Source organism: Daktulosphaira vitifoliae, unplaced genomic scaffold (genome assembly GCF_025091365.1).
Source record: "Daktulosphaira vitifoliae isolate Bord-2020 unplaced genomic scaffold, ASM2509136v1 Scaffold_2, whole genome shotgun sequence".
NCBI lineage: Eukaryota > Metazoa > Arthropoda > Insecta > Hemiptera > Phylloxeridae > Daktulosphaira > Daktulosphaira vitifoliae.
In genome coordinates, this window is record NW_026099573.1 from 8,632,160 (window position 1) to 8,649,798 (window position 17,639).

The 17,639-nt window shown below is 26.9% G+C and overlaps 1 protein-coding gene across 6 annotated transcripts; it reads left to right on the forward strand.

Annotated features, from left to right (window-relative positions):
- Positions 1 to 1,366: 1,366 nt before the first annotated feature.
- Positions 1,367 to 17,057, forward strand: LOC126898453 (uncharacterized). Of its 6 annotated transcripts, none has more exons than XM_050672481.1 (7): positions 1,367 to 1,530; positions 1,860 to 2,034; positions 2,925 to 3,133; positions 4,396 to 4,611; positions 4,676 to 4,867; positions 8,286 to 8,444; positions 15,876 to 17,057. In XM_050672481.1, exons 1-7 carry the CDS (start codon positions 1,399 to 1,401, stop codon positions 15,924 to 15,926), a joined length of 1,134 nt encoding a protein of 377 aa, XP_050528438.1. In that variant the 5' UTR covers positions 1,367 to 1,398; the 3' UTR covers positions 15,927 to 17,057. The 6 variants fall into 6 exon arrangements, with proteins under 6 accessions (XP_050528438.1, XP_050528435.1, XP_050528440.1 ...); XM_050672478.1 differs by lacking the exon at positions 15,876 to 17,057 and adding an exon at positions 15,099 to 15,561; XM_050672483.1 differs by lacking the exon at positions 15,876 to 17,057 and adding an exon at positions 11,414 to 11,632.
- The last annotated feature ends 582 nt before the right edge of the window (positions 17,058 to 17,639 follow it).

Sequence of the window (17,639 nt, forward strand, 5' to 3'; positions counted from 1 at the left end):
AAATTACATAAACTTAAAATAGAATTAAAAATGACAAAAGAACAAGTTGATAATCATATAGATAAAGGAAAACAGCGATTTTTAGATGTTGATAGAAAAATTAAAGAGCAAAATAATATTAGTAAGAAACTACAAATTTTATTAAATATTGGCTTTTAATTCATATAAATTATTTAAAAAGTTTTAGATTTAAATAGACAGTTAGACTATAGTAGGATATTTTTAAACGAGTTATTAAATTATGAAAAAGATCAAGAAAATACATTTATTTTGTGTAATCAAAAAGAATCCAGCGTTAGGCATCACAAAAATAAAATGTTAAAGGAACACCAAAAACAGGCACTCTTTAAATTATTTAAATATTTATTCAGAAAAATTTACGATGAAAAATAATATTGTATATTATTATTTTTATTAGAATCTATTATTACTTTCTCTGACTCAAGAAATAATACGTTTAGAAGTCCGTATTAAAGAGCTTGGAGAACAAGCAAAGACTAAATTTGATGAAAGACAAATTTTAAATCAAAGAGTTATGGATAGCTCTATTGAACTTCATACTATTAATACTGATAATACAAAAATTGCTGTACTTTGGAAAAAAGTTTTAAGTAGCATTCAACAACTCGATGAAACAATTCATAATAAAAAAAATGACTTACAGTTAAAGTTTAAAATTTTTGTCTTAAGTAAAGCATTTAAAATATCAACAATATTATTTTTATAGGAAAGCAAAAAATCGAATCTTAACTCTGATAATGGAAGCGAATAGTTATAAACAAAGTACAAATAATGAATTAAAAAAAAAAAAAGACCTAATGAATACCCTTAATAAATTAAAACAAGAACAAATTAATATACAGCAGAATTATGATAATCATTTTAATGAACTAAACAATTTAAGTAATGAACATTTTAAACTATTACAAATGATTGAATTTCAAAATCAAAATTTGAGTGGACTATTATCTGTGAGATATAATAAATTGAGTTTTCAGTGTGCTATCAACTTACATTTATAAAATATCTATTAAACTTATTTTTAGGAACAAAAATCATTTCAAAATGAAATTAATATTTTGATGCATTCATTAGAACTAATGTCTAATAAAAAATTGATGCTAGAAGATGAAATTGTGGATGCTTTAAAAACACAAATGCTTACTAATAGAAGTTGCATTAATATAAATAACAAAATCAGTGAAATAAAAGCAAAGAATAAAAAAAATGTAATTAAAACTTGAAAAATTAAAAAAAAAAAATTAAATTGACATTTTTGTGTAGGAGCTAATGTTGATTCGAACAGAAAACAATTTTTGTCAAACATTATTAAATAAAGAACAGATTCATACAGAAATATCTATTGTAGAAATAGATATAAAAGAAAGTACTAAAAATATGACAAAAAAAAGTAAGGTAATTTTTGACTTGGAATCGGAACTAAACAAATTACATTGTGACATTCAACGAAAATCAAGGCAATGTGATATAGAAACTAAAAATTTAGAAACTATAAGAAAAAAACAAGATGTAAGTAAACATTTTGATGTTACTATATACATATTTACATATTATACATATTTGATTATTAGGTAAGAATATTTTAACAAATTAAGATTGTTAATGGAATAATTTAAGATTGTGTAGGTATACCCCATAGTTTTTAGCCACATATATAATTCTATTGTATAAACTAAATATTTTGATTCATTGGGAGTTAATGAACTAAATTTTAAGATTTTTAAAAACCGTACTATAAAAAATTATGTATGACCTCCAATGGAAATAAATATTATAGCAATAAAATATACCTTCTACTTAATAATTTATAATCTATACATGGCTACATTTTACAACAGGAGGGAAATTTAAAGACACCTCAAGTCCAAATAGTACAAGTTAAGAAAGAATTGGAAGATATAAATAATAAAATAGATTTTCTTAAAAAATCCTGGATTGAAAAACAAAATAATAATATAAAAAAAACTGAACAAAGAAATGTTTTGATTAATAAGATTAATAAATTGAAAAAATGTAAGTACACTGTAAACCTACTGTAGTGACTATGGAATGATCGAGAATCTTCGCGACGGATAGGCAACACAAAATGCATATAGCGCGAATGTTCTCGAACACTCTATACGAGAATCTTCTGGAACTCAATACAATATAAAACGGCGCGACGTAACAATAACGTCAATCAGTTAGTTAGCCAGTCGTCAGTTAATCGGTTAAGTAGTTAAGTACACTTAGTGCATTAATATAATTTTTAAATAAATTTTCTTACTGTTTAAACAATAAACCGTCTACATTTTTTCTGTTATATAAATTAGTGTTTTTATTTATTTTAAATCAATAAGTGAAGAACTAAACTTACTTTTATTAAATAGAATATTTTAAAGTAAATAAAACAAAAATATTATCATAATGAATAACACAAATGAAATTTTTTACTCTCAAAAAACAAAGCATGTATAGGAGACAAGAATGCTCTTATAAATAATATTTACATGCATTCATAGCTATGATAAATAATTTAATTAAAAATATTTAGTTTAAAGTAATATATGAGTTATTATTTGTTTTAGTTTTACACAAATAATTATTTTTCCTTGTAAATAGGAATTTATCTATATTATATATTTTTTTAATGAAAAATTTTATAGATTATTTGATGAGTAGCTTTATATTTCTGTTTCATACTATAACCACTCGTCCAGGTGTATAAAGGTTAAGAAATCTTCCCTCCTCTAAGGAGACCTCAGTAGCTCTTAATGGACCGTTAATGTTAATGAGTGACACGTCTACTGTACTAATCTGTGTATATTTTTATCATCTAATGAACATTAATTAATAATTAAGTTTTATAAAAGGTAAATGCTAGCAAGCATTTTTTTAAAGCATTCTATATGGTGTCTTTTTAGATAATAGTGTGGCAGATGCAAAAAATGTTGAATTGAAACAAGACATACAAAGTTTAAGTAAAAAAATTGATCATTATAAAATAAATTTTACACATATGAGAAATGATATATTAAAATATAGTCAAAACATAAGCAACACAAAAGGAAAGACCAATTTTCTATCAACTGAAAGTGAATGGTTACAAAATAAATATGATGCAGAATTAAAGGTAAATGAATTCGATCATTTAATTCTAATTTTTATGTTATAAATTAAAATTATAATTGAAAAAATAATTATTATTTTTGGCTTCGATGCGAAGCTAAAAAGTTATAAATTTTACCATGATGTGTTTTTTTTTGTGTGTTTATTGCCACTTTTTTTCAGCTCTCACTGTACCGATTTTGATCACAAATCGTATCTAGTTGAAAACACTACCCTTAAAAATTGAAAAAATAGGGAAATTTCCAAAAAAATTACAATTTTAAAAATTGGTATATTTCATCATTTATTTCACTTTTTTTTCTTAAAACTACCATAACTTTTGCAAAAATTAACAAATCAAGTTAATTTTTTTTTATATTGTAACCTTAGATATTTTCCTTTCATTTGATATTATTTTTTTGAAATCTAACACTTAACCTGCACACAGGAGGGATTTAAAACAGCAACTTTTTTACAAAAATTAACTTTTGAAATTTTTCTTGTAATACTGCGTCCTTTAAACATATATTAAATTAGCATGAAATTATGTCATGTACTATAAAAAAAAAAAAAATTTTCCGACGACTTATCTTTAATGTGCAAATAGTTGCCGTTGTTAAAAACTGTGTTTAAATAAATTCTGTTTTGTATTTTTTTTTTTTTTATATTTTACAAGGAGAATACGATAATATTCATGAATATTATATAATTTATTTGACATAGAATAAAAGTTATAAGACATAAAAAGTTAAACTTAATTAAATTTTTTTGCTTTTTTAAAGTCAAAAAAGTTACTTTAAAATTGCTTAAATTGTCAATTTTATTAATTAACGGAGCGACGAACAGTTGCCGAATTGGTAACACTAGAGTCATTCACGTTAAACATGCTATTTCAAACCTGCAAGTTCAGCTAAAAGTTATGGCAATAAATTCATTTTTTTTCATTATAAACTTTCACAAAGAAAAGTAGGTTAAAAATGATTACTTTTAACATATTAAAAATCAAAATCAATAATAATTTGAAAATAATTAATTATAAAAATTATATATTATATTTTTGAATCAAAGAATTACTAATCTGGATATAATAAAGGAAATATAAGTTGATATTCTTTTGTAATTATCCACCAATTTCTTAGAATTAAACACTATCTACAGATTTGCATCGAAGCGTTTCTTATGATAGTGATTCTGACACGGTGAAAATTCTAATCACTGTCAGATTAAACATATACTGGACCCAACTATGCCACGTCCCCACTGTGCTGGATTTTTTGTTGTTTTTAGGAAAGTGAAGAACAATGTATAGAATATGCTGATCAATTAAAAGCCATAAAAACTGAATTAGACGAAATACAAAATAAATACATAGAAAAGCAACGAGAGATCATAACTTGGGATAATAAAATCAAGCAAATTATTGAAATTAAAAAGGAGATTGTTAATAAAAAAGGGGATACAAGACATATTGATGCTATGAAAATAAAAATTCATAGAATGCAGGTACAAATAAGATTAATTTTTGAACATTTTTTCTCAATATTACATGTAATGTTATATTAAACAGATAAGGGAAAATCAATTAAAAAAAACTTTAGAAAAATTCTATATTGATTTGGAAGGTTGTATATCTAAAAGTGTAACTATTTACAATAAAGTAGCTTCCAAGAAAAGTAAAATAAAAGAAAAAAGTGAACCTAAACAAAGAATAAATAAAAAAATGGATGATTTACGGTTAAATATATATAAAAGTAAAATCGTAAGTTAATTTTTAAATATTTTTAAACATATTTAATAAAGAGAACAGTAAAATTACATATTACATCCATTTGTATAATTTAATGAAAATGGATCCTATTTCATGATTTATTTCTAATTTTAACCTTCTCAGCTTTGCATCGAAGATAAAATCACCTTTTATCGGGATGTTTTTTGTACTTAAAACTGCCATAACTTTTTCAAATATTAACAAATCAAAATAACATTTTGTTATATTGAAACCTTAGATATTTCTCTTTCATTTGATATAATTTAATTTGATATAAATCTAACACTTATTCTGCTCACAGGGGGGATTTAAAGTAGCAACTTTTTTACAAAAACTAACTTTTTCAACTAAATTTTTGAAAATGTTCCAGAAATGCTGCATCCTTTAAACATATGCCAAATTAAAGTTATTTCATGTATTATAAAGTTAAAAAAAAATTTGTCCCGACGATCTATCTTCTATGCGCAAATGGCAACCGTATTCAAAAATATGCTATTTTTGTGTTAAAATCCTGGTTTTTGTATTTTATTTTATTTTAAAATATCTTATAAGGACAATACACTGACTTTCATGAATATTTTATAATTTAATTGACATAGAATAAAGTTCATAAGACATAAGACATAAGAAATTAAATTTTTTTTATTTTTTTAAAGTCGAAAAAGTAATTTTTCAATTTAAGTTAGCTTAAATAGCTAATTTTATCAAGCAACGAAAGCAATGAACAGTTGCCGAGTCGGTAACACTTGTGTATTTTATGCTAACGGTACTACGAGGTTCAAATCCGTCTGTGGCTGTTAATATTTTGCATTTTTTTTGAGTTAGAATAAAATTTTCAAATCATTTGATATTTATTTCATTTAGATTCAATTAATCAATAAATATAAAGGATCCTATCACTCTAGTCTCCCCTCGTGAGAAGAAATTTATATTCATGTTAATATTATTTTACTATGTGGTTCTTCTTGTGGCTACGATTTATTTTGCCAACCTTCACTAGACCTACTATTTCAACGATACGTCAAATGATTACAATTCGTATTTAGTTTAAGTTATTACTCTTTAAAATCGAAAAAATATTCCTTATTCAAATAAGAAGTAGCTTAACCAGCTTTTTCCATACAAACAATTAAAGTCATTAATTTTTTATATTCTTAAAGTGTTCATTGTCGAATTAGATTTGATATGATAAAAGTATTCAACTACAAAATTAAATCATTTTGCTTTGTAATTTAATAATTTTTTTACTCTATTTGTGTATGCTACTAATTTAATTTTAAATGCTATTAAATTTTTTTTTTTTTTTTAAAGTCGAAAAAGTAATTTTTCAATTTAAGTTAGCTTAAATAGCTAATTTTATCAAGCAACGAAAGCAATGAACAGTTGCCGAGTCTGTAACACTTGTGTCTTTCATGCTTTCGGTACGAGATTCAAATCCGTCTGTAATCATTAATATTTTGCATTTTTTTTGAGTTAGAATAAAATTTTCAAATCATTTATATTCAATTAATCAATAAATATAAAGGATCCTATCACTATAGTCTCCCCTCGTGAGAAGGGGAGACAAATTTACAACAACAAATTTACTTTTTCAACATAACTTTTGAAAATGTTCCGAAAGGCCTGACACTTTTATATATATCTTAAATTAAAGCTTATGTTATATACTTTTATATAAAAAAAAATTTGACCTCTGGACTTGTCTTCACGGCGAAAATGGCTACCGAATGCTTATTTTGTGTGAAAATTCTCGATTTTATTATTTATATTATATTTAACTTTATAATGCTATAACTTATTGAAAAGTTTATGGATCCACACAATTTTTTTATGAGAAATAATATTTTTTAATAAACCCTTTTTCATTCGACATACTTTATCTTAATCGAGATATTAATAAGGAACCAGCAGATCAAGTAGCTTTTGGAATAAAACACCAATTTTTTTAAAATTAAACACTATCTAAAGATTTGCATCGAAGCGTTTATTTTTGATAGTGATTTTAATCACTGTCAGATATCATTATACTTGATCCAACTATGCCACGTAACCACTGTGCCGCGACCCCCCTGTGCTGGGTTTTTTTTTTCTTAAAATTAGCATAACTTTTTCTATTTAATAATGTCAATTTTAAACTTGCAAATTGAACTATAATGCTTGAAGTGCTTGAGGATATATCCATGTAAACATGGATATATCCTCAAGCACTTCAAGCAACAAGACAATCCATGAAAGTTTTAACACATTCATAGTTGAACTATAAGTTAAGGTAACAAATTATTTTTTTTTTATTAAAAGGAAAATAAAAAGTAGGTTCAAAATGATTACTTTTAACATATTAAAAATCAAAATCAATAATAATTTGAAAACAATTAATTTTAAAAATTATATAATAAATAATTAAAGGAATTACTAATCTGGGTATAATTAAGGAAATAGAAGTTGATGTTGCTTTTGTAATTATCCATCATTTTTTTAAAATTGAACACTATCTACAGATTTGCATCGAAGCGTTTCTTATGATAGTGATTTTAATCAACTATGCAACGTCTCCACTATTCCGCGAACTCACTGTGCTGGGTTTTTTTTAAAAACAATTTTGTAAATAATTTGTATTTAAAATCATTGTTAATATAAATTTATAGTATAAAGTTTAAGTAAGATTTTAACTATAGTGTTTAAAGATGTATTAGTAGTGTTAATTGTATATCTAATTTCTATACTTGTCAGTTGTTTTCTAAAAATTGATAAATCACAAGAATAGCGTTATAAGATCATTAAAGATATAGATAGGAAAAGGTGTTTTCTGTCATCAGCCAAAAAATTAATTTTATCAAGGGAAATTATTTAATACAGTAAAAAAAAAATATATATATATACATAATAATAAAAGTGTTTTCTCATCTTAATATTTAATAAAATTTACTTGTAAATTCCTAGAAAATAGCCTCAAATATTGTCTTAAGTATCCTTGGATAGTTTTATAATGTAGAGGTGTAATTGATGGGAGGGTGGATTTGAATTCTTCTAAAATTTAAACAATTTAAATATAATTTTGAGGAAATAAGAAACTTCTTATCTATGTATCTACACCATAAGCTACGTTCAGAAAAAAATTCTGGGTTTTAATGATAATTATACTCCACCTAAAAAATATTTTTACATCACATTTTTTATAATTTTCTTAATTTTTAGAGAGGCTTAGCCCCCAAGGCCTTTTCTTAACTTCATCAATGCATTATTCTAGAACAACATCTTTGGTCTATGTGATTTTTTACAACAAAATATATTAAAAAAAAAAAAAAAAAGTATTTCTTAAAAAGTGAGATCCCAAAATGTTTTCTCACATTCACTTTATATATTTTATTTAAAAAAATTGATTTTAAAATTATTACATATGGAATTTTAGGAGTGTAAACATTTGGAAATAAATTTAAATATTATACACAAAGAAAAAGACAACATAGAAAGTCACTATTTTACATCATGTAAAGAATTAAGCCAGATAAAGAAAAATTTTGGAGACATAAAGCAAGAAATTGAAAATGCTAATAGAATTAAAATTAGAGTTCGTATACATGTTGTCTAAAATTTATTTATAAATAAGTATTGTTTAAATTAAGAAAAATGAATTGGACCTCTTGAAGGAAGATTGAAAACAAACTATAGTTAATCTATTTATCAAAACAAATGGCATGACCTATTATTTCATAATTACTTGTTATTTATTTTTTTGGCTTCGATGCGAGCTGAGAAGGTATGAATTTTACTATGATGTGTGTTTTTTTTTGTATGACTGTTACCACTTTTTCTCGGCTTTCACCGAACCGATTTCTTTCAATGATACGTCAAAAGATCACAAATCGTATCTAGTCAAAGACATTAACCTCAAAAATTTCCCTCGTTCTTCGTAAATGGGGGAAACCTCCAAAAAAATTACAAATTTAAAAATCGCTAATTTTCTAAATTTTATCAATTTTTTTTACTAAAAACTGCCATAACTTTTTTATAATGAAAAAATCAATATAATTTTTTTTTGTAGATGCTTGATGTCTTTACCTATCATTTGGTATATTTTTTTTATAAATTCGACCCTAGACTTGGCCAAAGTGGGGGAATTTAAAATGACAATTTTTTCACAAAAAATTAACTTTTTCAACTTAAATTTTGAAAGTGTTCCAGAAATACTGACACTTTTATATATATTTTAAATTAAAGCTTATGTAATATACTTTATTATTTTCAATTTTCAATTATAGAAAAAAAAAATTTCGGACTTTATTTTATCTTCATGGTGAAAATGGCTACCAAATGCTGTTTTTGTGTGAAAATTCTCGATTTTGTATTTTACATTTTTAACTTTATTATGCTATAACTTCTTGAAAAATGTATGGATCATTACAATAATTGTAATGATCAATAAAATAATTATTATTTTATGAGAAGTATTATTTGTATACATCTTTCTTTCGACATACTTTTTTTTAAATCGGACCATTTCCCTTAATACAGGGGGGGTTCAAAACATAAAAATGCATATAGAAAGTAGAACTTTTTCAACTTAATTTTTGAAAGTGTTCCGGAAATATTGACACTTTTATATATATATCTTAAATTAAAGCTAATGTAATATAATTTATTATGGAAAAAAAAAAATTTCGAACTTTATTTTATCTTTGTAGAAAAAACAGATATCAAAGTTAATAAAAAAAACACGATTTTTGTAAAAAAATTCTTTTTTATATTTTTAATTTTATAATGCTATAACTTTTTGAAAGATGTATGGATCAATATAATTTTTTTTTATATAGATGCATGATGTCTTTACCTATCATTTGGTATATTTTTTTTATATCTGACTCATTACCAGCCCACAGGGGGGGATTTAAAATAACAACTTTTTCACAAAAAATTTATTTTTTCAATTTAACTTTTGAAAGTGTTCCGAAAATACTGAATTTTTTATATATACCTCTTAAATTAAAAATTATGTAATGCACTTTATTATGGAAAAAAAAAATTTCGTACTTTATTTTGTCTTCAGGGTGAAATTGGCTACCGAATGCTATTATTGTGTGAAAATTCTCGACTTTATTTTTTACATTTTTAACTTTATAATGCTATAACTTATTGAAAAGTGTATGGATCAACATAATTTTTTTATGAGAAATAATTTTTTTAATAATCCCTTTTTCATTCGACATACTTTATCTTAATCAGGATATTAATAAGGAGCTAGCAGATCATGTAGCTTTTGGAATGATCCACCATTTTTTTAAAATTAAACACTATCTAAAGATTTGCATCGAAGCGTTTTTTTTTTATAGTTATTTTAATCACTGTCAGATATCATTATACTTGATCCAACTATGCCACGTCACCACTGTGCCNATTATACTTGATCCAACTATGCCACGTCACCTAGTAATTAAAATATCTAACATTTTACCAAACTGTTTCACTTCACATGAGATGAAAATATTTTTACTAAAAGTGGAATGTTTATAACTTTGCTTGTATTTTCCTCAACATTAAATTTTAAAGAAAAAAAAATGTATACAATTTGTTATATTCAGACAAAAATTGTAATGTTATAAAATTATATAAATATCGTATAATTGAATATTTATTAAGTATAAAAAAATTGACATTAAGTTATAACAAAAAAGCTAGTTTTTTTTTGCTATATTTGAATGTAAAGCAAAATTAATATTTTTTTTTCTACAATTTTTTAAAAATGTTCATTTAAATTTTCATATAGAGTTCATTAAATTCTAAAATATCAGAATGTTTTCAAGCTTCCTGTGTTCCTCATATTTCTTTATTTATATAACAAAACCCACTCAATTACTTACATAATTAATATAATTTTAATATATATATATTTTTAGTTACCCTTAGTTACATATTCTTAAATTATTATCCATGTAATACTTTTTAAGTTTATCCCTTATGCCTTATATGGGTGTCAACTTTGGTTTTATGAAATGGGAACACATATTTTGAATTTAATAAAATGTTTGAGTTTTTAATTAAATAGTAAATGGCATGTGAATGTTTAATTTAACTTTATTCGTTTAATATGTATAAAATTTCAAAATTTTGAGTTTATATACATGTATAATAAACGAGGGATTACAAATAGAGGTAGCTAATTGGTTTTAATTGGATATTCGCATATTATTATAGTTAGCCGTCATCTCCTAGGTGACCCTCTCCCGCATCAATAATAACGTTTTTTTTTAAACAGGCTTAAGGTAAAACGGCATTCTAGCGCGGTGCACAACTAGCCGTCCTACGGTCTAGCTGCCTCGTACACAATACATACACAACTATACATCCAATAAGTAAACGCGAGTAGGCAATAATTAAATAACAAATAATCACATATAATAGAAATTCCTCAGAGAGTATCTTGAATTTAAGAGGTAACGGGGGGCCCTTGAATACTAATGGCCGGCGAAGCGGCATAAAACAAAATAGTTAATCTCAATTAAAACAAACAATAAATAACATTAAAAAATAATATAAACTCAGCTGAATAGATGAAGTTGTTGATGATGATATGTGGACTGTATGAGATCTTGTGGTAATGGTGTCGAACATCTGAATATGACGAGTTAGAGTGTAAATCCAGGTACGTAATGGCAGATGAGAACAGACTACGGCAATGGAGATATTTAGTGATGGTCAGGGCCCAATCACTAGTGGCGTGCAAGGGCACGTAAACTTTGAGCACAAGGGTACAATAAACAAGTAATAAAAAACTATGGCGTACAACGGCCGGACGATTTACCATTCAAGTGAAGGCGCTTGTTACAGAAAAAAGTGACACATAAGAAAACAATTGACTTACGACAAAGAACTGTACACGGATGAAAACCGACACGGAGGTCATGGATTTGCCGTGATGAGTGGGCAAGGAGGTGAGTAAAGCAAGATGCTGGTGATCAGCTGTCTCACGAAAAAGTATAATCAATGATTTTTGTAACAACTGGTCAACTAGATCGTTCTGTACCATAAACAATCCCCGCTTTGAAAGACGAAGGCTTTCAAAATAACTTGAGTAATTATGAACTTAGCTTGAGATGTAGTCTTAATAATAACATGAAATAACAACGTGAACAAAATATAATCAAATAAATAATAATTTAACGTAGTCTTATATGCACTTATCAAAAGATACGGGACTATGTAAGGAAACGGTCAACGAATCAAGTTGTACGGTCCTTAACAGTTTATATACGAGAGACTAAAATACGCGGTGGTGTTTAGTTGTAAGACGTTGTGCTGGTGCGTTGGTCGTTCTTAGTAAAGAGCAACGAGTTTGATCATCAAAAGGCCAATGATTGTAGATGTTCTTTTTAATGTTGTACAAACCTGTATGAAACTTTGGTTTATAAGAATGAATATTTTGCGAAGAGTTACTAAACAATGGACGTGACATAACTGTTAAAACTTTTTCCGGTGACGAACTGTAACGCGACTGACTTATCTTGCTTACTATTACCCAACCAAGATAAGTATTAATTGCTGATGGCAATCCTTCAGAATAAATGGTCTTTGTATTAATCCGATTCAAATACGGAAACATGTCACTGCCTGTTGTGCGGGCCCACGTGGTAAAAGGAATTAAAATTAATAAGAAAAAGAAAACACTCACTTTTCAATAAAAATTTAGAATATATAATTTGATTGACACAATTAATAATACAATACACGTTATTTATTAATATTAATACAAATGAATAGAATAATAAAATAGAATGACATAGAATGATTTAGAATGAGTGTAACTAGCGCATACTAAACCACGACTGACTGTAGGGTACCTACAGCGGGAATCTTTTGCCCATGGTTGCCCTAAAACCCTTGGTCAGCACATTCCTGTGTTCGACGACAGTCGGACGACCATGTATTATATACTCTACACAATTATAGAATAATATTCAGGGGTTCTTAACACCCCTCAACCTAAATGAGCAATGGGGGTCTAATGATTCCCATTGACTCAAGGGAAATCAGATAAAGAAAGTTATACAATTGCAAAGGGATTTAGAATGTTTTTCATATTGGCGAATTATATAATTTAAAATAGAAAGATTCAGAGATGTGTATTAGTAATTTCAGTGGTATATACTTGAATTACTTTTTTCTTACACTTAAAGAATACAGCGACAATTATAATTGATATGATACAAATTGACAAACAAATATATATGATTACAATATGATAATGACTTAGTAAAAAATTATTGCTATTTGGATTTGTATACCAATTTGTAGTATGTTTAACTAATTTACAAAGATCGTTGAATAAATCGGTATTTGTTATTTGTTGTGGGGTTGCCTTAATAATGGATTCTGTGTACGTGTTAATTAAGTTAAACATAGGATTCAGAGGGACTATATCATTAGAATGGTTGTAGAGTACAGTTGAAATGGGCGTTAGAATTAATGAAGTGGTATGAACAGTACAAGTAGGAGATATTGTTAANCGAAGTGGTATGAACAAAACAAGTGGGAGATATTGTTAAACGACCAATATTTTTTATATAAATAGAAAAGGTGCGTTGAGGAGATTTACAATTCAGAGTCACTAGTTCGTCTCGCGTACAATAAATCCAAGAATTAGTATTCGATAACCGATTCCATATACTGTTATTAAATGATACATAAATGATTTTGCGTGATTGAGGTAAATCTTGTGTATTTTCTAACAATAAAATCTCACATAGCTTAGAAGAAGATTTACGATAAACTGGATGATTACCACATTCCTGTGTTCGACGACAGTCGGACGACCATGTATTATATACTCTACACAATTATAGAATAATATTCAGGGATTCTTAACACTGCCGATAAGCATGTCAATTCATGCCGGTTGGTGAAATTGCGGATCGGCTAATAACAAATGATCGTACCGTGCACGAACGGTAGACGATTGACAGACAGTTGGCATTTGTGACGTTATTTGTGGTAAAATAAATAAGTCTTTGCAACTGAAAACCGAAACCGTTGTATGATGAGGTACAAAAGTACAAGAAGTACAAGCTTTTACTTGACCAACCGTATTGTGAGTTAGGTCAATTAATTCTGTTTGACATGGACGACGCGTTAGTCCAATACGCGTAGCGCACTCATCGGTAATCGCCGAAATTTGAGAGACGCTGTCTAATAGTACGCGGACCGAATGATAATTACCATATTCATCTGAAAGACGAACAACTGCCGTACTAATCACTACTGCAGTATTAACTGCAGTACTAATCACTTGTACGTGCAGTACCGGCAAACTGGATGTTTGATTCTTCAGATGGAGATTGTCTAGAGTCTGACGTAATATTAGTCGATGATACACATTCGATTTGAAATCCATGTTTAGCATTGTACGATGAAGCTTGTTACACTGTCTACAAGTGGACGTAGAAGTACAAGCGTTGACCTTATGTGAAGGACTCGTGCACGAGAAACATAATTTGTTTGATTTGACAAAATCACGGCGTCTTTGAACTGATAACTGTTTGAATGCCGTACAACGATAGAGTGTATGCGTGTCTGTGGTATAACAAATACACTTATTATTGATAGACGACGCAGCGCATGATGTCAAGAGTGACATTTGAGAGTCAACGGTAGATACATTAAAAACATTATTGGAATAAGACGAATTTTGATTATGGTGTGTGTCTATGTTCTCAAAACAGCTACTGTTTTCCAATATCTTACAGCGCTTATTAACAAATTTATGTAAAACATCAAATGTCGGAATTTCTGTTTGAAGTATATCGCTTTCAAATAAATGGCGCGTATTCGTATCCAATACGCGAGAGCCAATGTAAAACAAAATAGAAAGCCTAGCAGTAGAAGGCTCATCGTTGTACGTTTATAAATACACCACTAGCAATACAGAATTTATACCTATTGATAGTCATAATTGACAATAACACTCCGTGACTGTGATAGTGATGTCATAAAAAACCAAATAGATACCTATTTTGTATTTGTAATCCTTCGTGTATTTTACATGTATATCATACATAAGAGATGGGTTTAAAAAGTATTACATAGTTGATAATTCAAGAATAATGTGTATCTAAAGATAACAAAAAAAAATGTTTAAATTATTTTTATTTTGTAAGTATAATTAAGTGGGTTATGATAAAAAAATCACTGTATTTCAAATATTAATTTGTTTTTTTTAATTTTTGAATATTAGAATATTCAACATCTCAGTTATGAACAAAGTTATGCCAAATATTTAGAATTAGTTAAACAAGGAAAATATAGATTATTAATTAAAAATGAGTTAATTATTAATGAAAAATATACTGCTGCTCGGAAGAAAAATCACGATATTCTATGTGTGGTTGAAGCTTTGAAAAATGATAATCCAAATTTGGATAATGAATTTTTGCGTATCATTAATATTCTTTCAATAGAAATTAATTGAAGAATATTGATGACATTTGTTGTCGCTTGTTGTCGCTTGGGCTGTTCTGAAAAACCCCAAATAAAAATGGGGAACAGAACTTCGTCGTGTGGCTTAAAATAGGAGCAATTAATAATCAACAAAAATTTCTTAATCAATTTAAAATTTGTTAAATGAAAATTATTTTTTGTTAATCCAAATTAAGATTGTTTTACTTAATAAATATAATGAATTATTCAAATAACAACAACCAATGTTTTATTATTTCTAAATTAAATAATTAATAAATATGATAATCCATACTACTTACATTTAGTTATACTCCATATGAATAAAATTAATTATAATTTATAACAGTAATACAATACCCGCAATTTTATTGTAATAATGTACCAGCCAATGTAAAAGAAAAAAAACTGAAAACAACTTTATGCCTTTAAAAAATAATATGGATAATGTATTTTGACATAAAACTTGAACAACGTTTTTTTCTTTCAATAATACAAAAAAATAACACTTAACTAACAAGCCAATTTAACCTAACACTGTATAATTTTAAAACAGGTACATACATTATATTTTGAAAAAAAACGCCCGAACAACACGGGCCGATGATAAGGCGTCCTAACAGCTGATAGCGCACAAGTACTACTAGCTGACCACACCCAACCAGTGCAGCTCTCACACTTGGCGTGAACAACATTAGATCTCCAGTGGCTGACTTTCCCTTATTATCTACTTATTTTCTAAAATAAATGTTGGTCTTTGTCGTAGTACACGCATGTGTATCGCCTTGTGTTTTTGTGCATTCGTTATACAATCAGAGAAATACGACCGCTGCCGAATGCACTTTAAAATCGCGCGATTTTTGAATTGATAATTCAAATATGATATTAAAGATAGACATAATTTTTAATTAATAATTATATTAATTACTTTAAGACGATGCATTGTTATATCATTTTATAAAAAGTTTTATCATGGATATTTATTTTGATTCTATGTATTTTCTTTTTTTTTTTTATAACTTATACTTTAGTGAAAAATTACGATTGCGTACCTTGTCAATTAAACATGAGCTATATTAATGTACAGATTTGTTTTTCATGTTCTAATATTGATTAACACCACTTTAACTTGCTAATAATAGTTCTTATTATTTTCATGAAATTGTTGTATTTTATTTATTTGTTCTGTATGTCTTATAATAGAGATTTGTAACTTTTAGCTTCGATGCGAAGCTGAGAAGGTATTGGTTTTACTATGATGTGTTTTTTTTTTTTTTTTTTTTTTCTGTTACCACTTTTTCTCAGCTCTCACTGAACGGATTTCTTTCAACGATACGTCAAAAGATCACAAATTGTATCTAGTCGAAGACATTACCCTTCAAAATTGAAAAAATTTCCCTCGTTCCCCGTAAATGGGGGAAACCTCCAAAAAAATTACAAATTTAAAAATCGCTAATTTTCGAAATTTTTTCAATTTTTTTTACTAAAAACTGCCGTAACTTTTTCAAAAATGAACATATCAATATAATTTTTTTTTATATAGATGCTTGATGTCTTTACCTATCATTTGGTATATTTTTTTTGTAAATCTGACACTTAACCTGCCCACAGGGGGGGATTTAAAATGACAACTTTTTCACAACAAATTTACTTTTTCAACATAACTTTTGAAAATGTTCCGGAAGGTCTGACACTTTTATATATATCTTAAATTAAAGCTAATGTAATGTTCTTTAATTTGGAAAAAAAAAATTTGACCTCTGGACTTGTCTTCATGGCGAAAATGGCTACCGAATGCATTTTTCGTGTGAAAATTCTCGATTTTATTATTTATATTATATTTAACAANTATATACTTTTATATAAAAAAAAATTTGACCTCTGGGCTTGTCTTCATGGCGAAAATGGCTACCGAATGCATTTTTCGTGTGAAAATTCTCGATTTTATTATTTATATTATATTTAACTTTATAATGCTATAACTTATTGAAAAGTTTATGGATCCACACAATTTTTTTATGAGAAATAATATTTTTTAATAAACCCTTTTTCATTCGACATACTTTATCTTAATCGAGATATTAATAAGGAACCAGCAGATCAAGTAGCTTTTGGAATAAAACACCAATTTTTTTAAAATTAAACACTATCTAAAGATTTGCATCGAAGCGTTTATTTTTGATAGTGATTTTAATCACTGTCAGATATCATTATACTTGATCCAACTATGCCACGTCACCACTGTGCCGCGACCCCCCTGTGCTGGGTTTTTTATACTTTATTTTGTTTGAAACTGTCAAATAAAAATTTTTCACATCTA